The 8,668-nt window shown below is 48.2% G+C and overlaps 1 protein-coding gene across 1 annotated transcript; it reads left to right on the top strand.

Annotated features, from left to right (window-relative positions):
- The first annotated feature begins 3,754 nt into the window (after positions 1 to 3,754).
- Positions 3,755 to 4,690, top strand: LOC144942841 (olfactory receptor class A-like protein 4). The gene has a single exon (XM_078869847.1). The coding sequence runs from the start codon at positions 3,755 to 3,757 to the stop codon at positions 4,688 to 4,690; it is 936 nt and encodes a 311-aa protein (XP_078725973.1).
- The last annotated feature ends 3,978 nt before the right edge of the window (positions 4,691 to 8,668 follow it).

Here is an 8,668-nt window from a genome sequence, read left to right as displayed (position 1 = left end):
CTTCTTAGCCCAATGGGCTTTACTCAGGACATACACTGTATGATTCTGATATGCCTAATTTAACATCTCAATGCAGGAACCCCTTTGAAAAAAAACATCTCGAGACTCGGTGAAGCTTTACTGGCCAATTAACTGGAATGATCTTATTAATAATTATTACTGCTACTATAAGTAGATATACAGTACTATAAATTGGACAATCACTCCGATGTAGGACTTTTATGAACGGGAGTGTTTAGCCTCAGTGAGGCTTTCCTGGATGAATTCCTGTCATAATCATCTTCTTGTTATTATAGTACCGTATGTACATACAGCATGTAATGAATTGACTCAAAAAGCAAATGAACGACCCTTGTGTAAACAAAAACCACGTAACAATTGAGAATTAGTGAGGCATATCTCATGGGCAGAAATTGGACTTGCTGTAGTACTTCTGAGTGCGTACATCGCGACTTGGCCAAACATCCCAATGCAGCACCCACGAGAAGAACACAAATATATAATAATAATAATTTTGAGACTCCTTGAAGCTTTCTTGCATAAAATAATTGGCATCAATTATCATAAAGTTTTTTTTGGGGTTAGATCGCGTACATATTGTTTTATATATCATGTGTTTTTATTGACGCGATCTAACCCCCCCAAAAAACGTCTATAATGGGTAATATTGGTGGCAAAAGCCTACTACGTGTTAAACTGATCACCATCATTAACATCACTACAGAGTGTGAAACAATAAGAAAAGGCTTTGTTTTCCCTTCCTGGCAATAAAACCAGTGTTAAGATGTTCAAACACCAAACAGAAACCTTTTTTTTTGCAAGGGATCAACCACTGCATTAACCACACACAGCACCATGCGGTGCGCATGCAAACCAACCACAACAGTCCGTGACCACAAGAGTCCCCTTCACGTCCGTGCATTCGCTGAGGCTGCGGGAAGCGTGGAAAGGAACCAACTCCCCCCCCCCACTGCACCTCGTCCCTCCTCCCCTGGGCCACGTCGCACCGCGCGTTTAAAAGGCAGCGGCCACCCCCACATCCTCGCGGTCACCACCGCATTGTCCGCGAAATGTTGGCGCGCACAAACGAGATCGATTTAGCGGCGCAGCGGGTAGAACGCGCACGGCTGCTGTTGTGCACGCGCCCTCGTGTTGTTGCTGTTGCTGTTGTTGCTGTCATTGGTAGTTCATCGGCGTCACCGATTTAGCTCGGTTGGCTACGTACGGCGCGAAAGAAGTTCGAAATACATGCAATCAGCAGCATCGCCGTGATGCTTGCGTGCTACTCATGACGACGCCGTTCTCTGACTTCACCGCCTGAATGTGAAGTTGTCGCCCTGCGTCTCAGCCAGCCAGACGAAGGAAAAAGAATAAGCTCAGCATCATCATCATCGCTCGCGTTCAATTCCCCCTACTCGACGGAGACTTCCGCCAGCCATTAGCCATCGCTCATGATCCCTCGTGAGATGTAGCGACTATTGCACCTCTGCACTACCACCGGCCCAACCAGTGGATTTCATCGCTCCATCCTCGCCACTCCGACCGGCGCCACAGTCTCGATCGCCAGCACGCCGCGCCCGGTACGTACGTATCTTGAACTTCTTTCGCACCGTACGCAGCCAAACGTGCTAATCGTCGGTGCCCGGGGTGAAGGAACACAAAGCAAACACGAAAAACGCCGTTCTGAAGAAGTCAGTTTTCAACGTAGGTGATTTAAAAGTGCATAAACCCAGTGGCTTTCGAATATATTTCTTCGAGCGAAGTTGTCCTCCTGCCCAAGCGTACCCAGTTCCTGCTCCACCATGCAGATGACAGGAGCTCATCGATTAAAGTACCTGGAGACATGTATCTGTTGAACTGGACATTGTGTGCGCGCAATGATTTGTTGTTATTGTAGTGACAAAATGCAGGGATGACATGCGGATAATACAAAAAAATAATCTAAGTGTGCGTCAAGCATGGCATTAAGCCATGCGTATACAAGTAAACAATTTAAACTATACATTTTTATTCTAACAGGTAAGACCCACTGAGCTATACAAAGCTCTTTTTTCAGAAGCGACCTGTCCATTAGCTCAACGAAGTGGCTTATCGTCGCGTGGAAATGCATCGCAGCTAAACACTCCAAATCGCGCGGTGTTGATTCTAAATGTGGAGGGGAAAACCCGGAGGACCCGGAGAAATATCCACGCGACCACCGAGAGAACACGCGCACTCCAAATATACAGACGTGAAGGTCGGGATCGAACCCAAGACTTCCTGTATACCAGGCGAGGTAGTTAACATCTCTGGTAGTGGCAGAGGGGGGGGCAGCTCGCTTTTTATCGAGCTTAGCGTCACACTCCATGGCAGATGCATTACTTCGTTCTCTGATGATGAGGACGGTGATGTTGGCTAACCACCCACGTGTAAGTTGCCCGGCACGAGACTCGGTTGCAACGGACTTGATGCTAACCACCGGGCACTGTGGGTGGAATCATCGTGGGTAGATTCCTCTTGGCGGCGGCGATTGGCGGCTCTGCTGTTGATTATATCCCTTTTATCCGTGCTTATCCACAAATGTGCATCGCCTTTTTCGGGACGTCGTATGTGGGTAGCTATTCGTGAAAATGTCCCTCTTGTTTGGCTAAAATGACGTAGATAGCAGGAGCTGCTGTGGATTATAGCGATGGTGGAAATCGTGGGAGGTGGCAACGGCTTGGGTAGAATTCATTCAGCAGTGGATTGACCTGTGGCTGATGCTCATGAACAGGAGTTTCTGATCGCTCATAAGAAGAATGCCACTGTGATTAGGATTATTATTATTATTATTCGATTACGATAAATCAGCCTTCGAACACATCACCCAAAATGTGCTCGATCTCGACAAATCTCGGAAGCTAAAGCAGGTATGAGCCTTCTTCTTGGTTCTTTCGGTAAAGTCACGTAGAAGGGAGATAATAAAATAATAAAAATAAAACATAATAAAAAAAATAATTCATTCAGACGCTGTCTTTCCGACAGACCTGTTCTTGACCTGAGGACGGCTGCTTGCGTTGTGGCCGAAACGTCGTGAGAATTATTTTATTATGTTTTATTTTTATTATTTTATTATTTCCCTTCTACGTGACTTTACTGAAAGAACCAAGAAGATGAATCTCTGCAGTCACGAAAGCTTTAAATCGAGGTATGAGCCTGGAAAGTACTTGGATGGGCGGCCATCGTGTATAAAGTAGCTATTATGAGCTGCTGCTGCTGCGGGGGTTATGTTGCCAGCAGAGGGCAGTCCAGCAAAATCTATCGTTTTACCGTGCTACGTACGGTGCGAAAGAAGCTCAACATGCATACTTACATTGACTAAGCTCCCCGCCTTCAAGCTGCACTGGCCAGAATCACAATCTTTATTTATCCTGGAGACATCCGATGAGTTATGAAGCTCTTTTTCACATCAGTCCAGCATGGTGAAGTATGCTCAAATAGCCCCTATGGTCCACACGCTGTGAGGAGGCCCTCATCCAGCAGTGGACTAACACATTGCCCATTGAGTGAGCACATGTCAACAGTGTGTCACTCGGTCATGTGTCCTCCTCCTCCTCGTCCTCCACCTCTTACATGTCATCATCCTCCAACCTCCTCCTCCTCTTTGTACTCTGTTACACCGTCTCCTCCTCGTCCTCCTCTCTGTCCTCCTGCTCCTCCTACTCTGACCTCCTCCTCCTCTCCATCCTCCCGTGCAGGCAACGGTGAGGGACCGGATGACACGGCGGCATCCACGATGAGCACCGAGGCAATGCTCCTCGTCGCCATCCACAGCGTGATCACGGCATTCGGCGTGGTGGTGAACGCGCTGATCCTGGTGGTGATCGCCAACACGGCGTGCGCCTACGAGTGCCTGCCGCCCTCGGACGCGATCCTCGTCAACCTGTCGTTCGTCAACCTCCTCATCAGCGTGGTGCGCAACGGGCCGCTCCTCTTCTGGGACGCGGGCGTGCACATGTCGCTGAGCGACATCGGCTGCAAGCTGTGCATGGGCGTCTGGGTGGTGACGCGCTCCGTGAGCGTGTGGACCACGCTGACTCTGAGCATGTTCCACTACCTGATGGTGAGCAGGCGTCACACGAGCGTCAAGAGCAAGACGTCCGCCCTGCGCAAAGCGGCGCTCACGCTGCTCTGCGTGTGGGCAGCCAACGTGCTCTTCAGCGTGCCCGCGGTGGTCTTCTCCGGCAACAGCGCGGGCAACTTCACCGATCGGCTCATGCTCGTGAGCGGGACCGTTCGCCCGCTGCTCGGCTGCGTGCTCCGCTTCGCCAGCGCACGCGAGGGCCTCGCCTACACCACCGCGTCGATGATCATCAACGAGATCGTGCCCATCGTGCTCATGGTGACGGTGAACATCAAGACGCTGCTCATCCTCCACCGGCACCGGCGGCAACTGCACGTGGCCAGCCTCATGCCGTCGCGCGTCTCCACCGAGGTGAAGGCGGCCAAGGTGATCATGGTGGTCGTGACCATATTCGTGGTCTCCTGGGGCATCCACGTGTTCGCGATCAACTACTACAACTACCGGCAAGACGACGACTTGGATTGGCTGATCTCGCTCGCCAGGTTCTCCACCGCCATCAACATCAGCCTGGGCCCGTTGATTCTCGTGGTGGGGCACGGCAAGCTACGTTCGCGAATCAAGCAATTTTTGCAATTGATCTGTAAGTGATTGTGAGACGGGGCACGGCTGGGCGCGTCCCTGCAATGTCTGCACTCCACTGCCCGGTGGAAAGGCCTCAGCTAGAGGAAGCTCTCCAGAGCCCCCCTAGAGTAGATTTAGGTCTACTCTTCCACACGGACAAGACGTCTCGGAAGAGGGTAATGCTGTAGAAATAATGGGGAGGGCCTTCATCCAGCAGTAGATTGACAAAGTGCTAAGTCATATCTTATATGAATAATTAATCGCATATATACGTATCCAAGAAAACTCACTCAATCTTTATACTTTTTTCAGGATGGCCCTGCTACATAGGGCTGCTTTGGCTATTCTATTCATGAGTGACTGGCTTGTGGGAAGAAAAAAACACTAAAAACCCGGAGAAAACCCACACATTTAAAAGGCTAACACCCAGAGCTCCCCAGAGATAGTTTCAAAAATCCATTGCTGCCGTACTATCCCATAGCTACCTCGCAACCCGACAATATAAATAAAAATGCAGCACATTCCTCAATAACACTGTAGCTTCAAATGTTCAAAATATATATAATAGACGACGTTTTGAGCACACATAACACACCCTCAGATATGATAAAGTCCGATGCAATATTGGTGATTTGGCATAGGCATTATATATAAAAACAATACAAATGACGAATTGTGAATAAATATAGAATTGGTACTCTTAGTTTTTTCGGTAAAGTCACGTAGGTAAAAAATGAAATAAAAATTAATACAAAATAAAATAATAAAATCACGACGTTTCGGAGGCAACACAAGTCTCCTTCATCAGGTGGGACCGTCACAGCCAGATTTGCTGCATCACTTGATGCAGCAAATCTGGCTGTGACGGTCCCACTTGACAGCCAGATTTGCTGCATCACTTGATGACGGAGACTTGTGTTGCCTCCGAAACGTCGTGATTTTATTTTTTTATTTTTTGTATTAATTTTAATTTAATTTTTTACCTACGTGACTTTACCGAAAGAACTAATGAATCCTTGCAGTCACAAAAGCTTCAAATCTAGAATTATAGAATTGGTATTTTCTTGGGGAAAGCCATCCCTTGAGAATAAAAACTTCATATTTTTTTGGGCTCACCGACAGAGGAAAGCAACTGTAATGTTGTATCATTAATCTCACATTGTCATGAACGGAAGCGGCAATAATTGAACTCGTTTCACGGCGTCAGTGCAACTTTGCAAATAGCAAATACGCAGCCCGCGCACTGGAAAACATTTTGAAAGTGGTTGCGTGAAAGCGTAGAGCTGTTTGCACAGTGGTCAAACCCAGCGATGTTTTCGTAATGCCTTTGTTCACATTGTGAAGGACACGGAGGGATGTTCTATGCGGTCTCACTGTTTAATAATACAACACAAAACACAGTGCGACAGACTGGGCAGAGGGGGTTTTCCATGCAATGTATAATTACACTCCTGCCTGCCTGATTTCATTCACGCAGTATGTGTTACACTATACGCTACTGCTGCATACGCAATGCAACGAGGATCCGAGTACATGAATGAATGTGAAGTCAAATATTTTGTGAACATAAAAGAAAAAGAACACGTTCAGACGTTGCACTTTGTTTTGTTGAATAAAGTTAAATATTTGGTTACGTAACCACGCAGTTTGTTATATATGTCTCTTTATGAAAAATGGTTTGCGCACGGGACTTGCAATCCGGAGATCAACGGGTTCGTTCTCCAGGCACGGCAGCTGATAGCGACGGTGCAAGTTTCTCAAATCTTCCCCCCATCACCCCACGGTGACTGTCCACCACAGCGGTGTAAACGGCAGGCGATTGGAAGGTCGCGCGTTGTGCGGTCATGCCTCTTGTTCGAGACGTCTGGAGCTCTCCAGTGTCACTTTATTTAACTCTCCAAATAGAGGGAGCTGCGGTTAGCAGGGTTTGGCTGCGTACGGTGCGAAAGAAGTTCAACGTACGTGCGTACAGCTCTGTATGTCCTAAAAAAAAGCGGCAGCACCCACACTTTACCCCACCACACGCCACAGTATTTGGCCTACTCTTCTACGCTCCCGAGAGCTAGCTCGAGCGGACGCACCCTTCCTCCAGCGGTGGCATCAGCAAGCGATTGCAGGGCTGCACCTTTGCCGTTGCCGTTGCGGCAACAGCACACACGTGACCCCACGTGTTGACTCTTACATTGCAGACGCGATGAGTGAAGTTTTCTGTGATGTACATTATGGACACGCACACAAAGCTCCCCACGTGTAGCCTTGAAGAGAATATTGGCCTATGAAGGCCGGCACGGCACACAACGCAATGTAATACTAACAATGTCCCGCCTCTTGTCAATCCATTGCATTGCCACCATTTAGCGGGCTCTCGATGTAACGATCCATCTCTAGCTGATGCCATTGCTCCATCTGTGCAGTGGTCGCAATCGCCCCTTTGACTGCCACGCATGCTTCAGTCTCAACCATTGTCTCTTCAAGCGACGTGTCCTGCCCAAAACCCACCTATCCATAGCAATCATCATGAAGTCTTCATGTTGGGTGTCTCCTCTGCTCCACGTGTCCCGCAATTGCCGCTCAGTTGGCTACGTACGGTGCGAAAGAAGTTCAACATTCATACAAGCGTGTTCCTCTCCCCGTTTCACTGCGCACGTTCCAGCTACTCATCCATGTTTGCTCGTGTCCATATTTCCAACCCATGCGTCATACACGTTTACACTCTATCTGTAATTAGTTTCAACACTTTCAACACGGTGCAATTATCTACAGTATACGATAACCACAATCCCCAGTAATGATTTGTGTTGCAACGGAGTGCTGTAATTGGCACCGAGAGGATGGCCATGATGCCGAAGGTGCCACGTGTGGCGTGAATTGTTAATTAATGAGGGATCCCATCCCAGCCCTTCCCTCCTCTTCTGTCCGCCCCCCCTCTCTGTGCCCCCCACCCCGCCCCTCTTTGTCCCCCGCCCGCCGTTCAAGAGCTCTCAGCATCTCAACATAAAGCCCCAAGGACTTTATTAGTGTCGGATGTACTTTGAGCTTTTCCGCTGCCTCGGAAAGGTTTCCCTGTTTGATAAATTGGCCAACCAGGTGAATTTTGCTGGTGGTGTTGATGGTGCTGCTGATGGCGATGCTCCTCGTGGTGATGGTTGTATTCACGATGATGCTGGTGGTGGTGCGTGTGGTGATGGTTGTGCTGGTGGTGGTGATGTTGCTGGTGGTGATGGTTTATTCATCATCAGGTGAGTGCATCAAGTAACGACTACATCACGTGGTAGGAATCGAGGAAATAACGTCTGAGAAACTGTTGACCCATAACACCAATTCCTAAAGTGTGCGTAGTCTCAAAGTGCACCTAGCCTGGCACAAGTTCTGCGATATTACAACAGCCACACGATAGTAAGCGGTGGTTGAAGTTGTTATAATTTTAGGTCAGATGAATCAGCTCCACTGTGCAAAAATGGAAATGCTCAGTTTGCTTTTTTGTGCGAGTGCCGGCTTACAAGGGAAATGGATGCATGTTTAAGCAGGAAGGTTAAATGTGTGCACATAGTCAAAATTCAGGACGAGGGCACCGCAGGACAAGTCAAGAGCCACAGCGCGAAGCATTTACGCTGAGAAACTGGGTTGAAAATTCATGTTTCAAACATTCGTAATTAAACCAGGCTCTCAGTTATAGAATTGATAATCTCTGTTCAGTCATCAATGACTGCAACAACAACAAAAAACTCCCATCATTTAACATTTGGGTTTTCAATTAATTTGGATGATTAAAAATGAGCCAAATTTGTTTGTCATCTCCGGTGCGTGAATTTAAAGCCCCTTGAGTGTTTGGCACGTGGGACAAAATTGCAGTGCCCGGAAAACCCTCCATGTAGGAATGAAACTCATCATCCCTCAACTCGTGGTCACCTCGCAGCCCGGCGCCAACAATATATTCGCGAGCCCTGGTGGTTGCCCATCCAAGTGTGAATCAGCCTCAACCTATCTTAGCTTCCGAGATCCGAC

Source organism: Lampetra fluviatilis, chromosome 28 (genome assembly GCF_964198595.1).
Source record: "Lampetra fluviatilis chromosome 28, kcLamFluv1.1, whole genome shotgun sequence".
Taxonomy (NCBI): Eukaryota; Metazoa; Chordata; class Hyperoartia; order Petromyzontiformes; family Petromyzontidae; genus Lampetra; species Lampetra fluviatilis.
Note: the sequence above shows the minus strand (reverse complement) of the source record. Positions and strands in the feature narration are given on the sequence as shown.

What these genes read in the sequence shown, in the direction of transcription:
- LOC144942841 (XM_078869847.1), top strand. Translation starts at nt 3,755, where the DNA reads ATGAGCACCGAGGCAATGCTCCTCGTCGCCATCCACAGCGTGATCACG.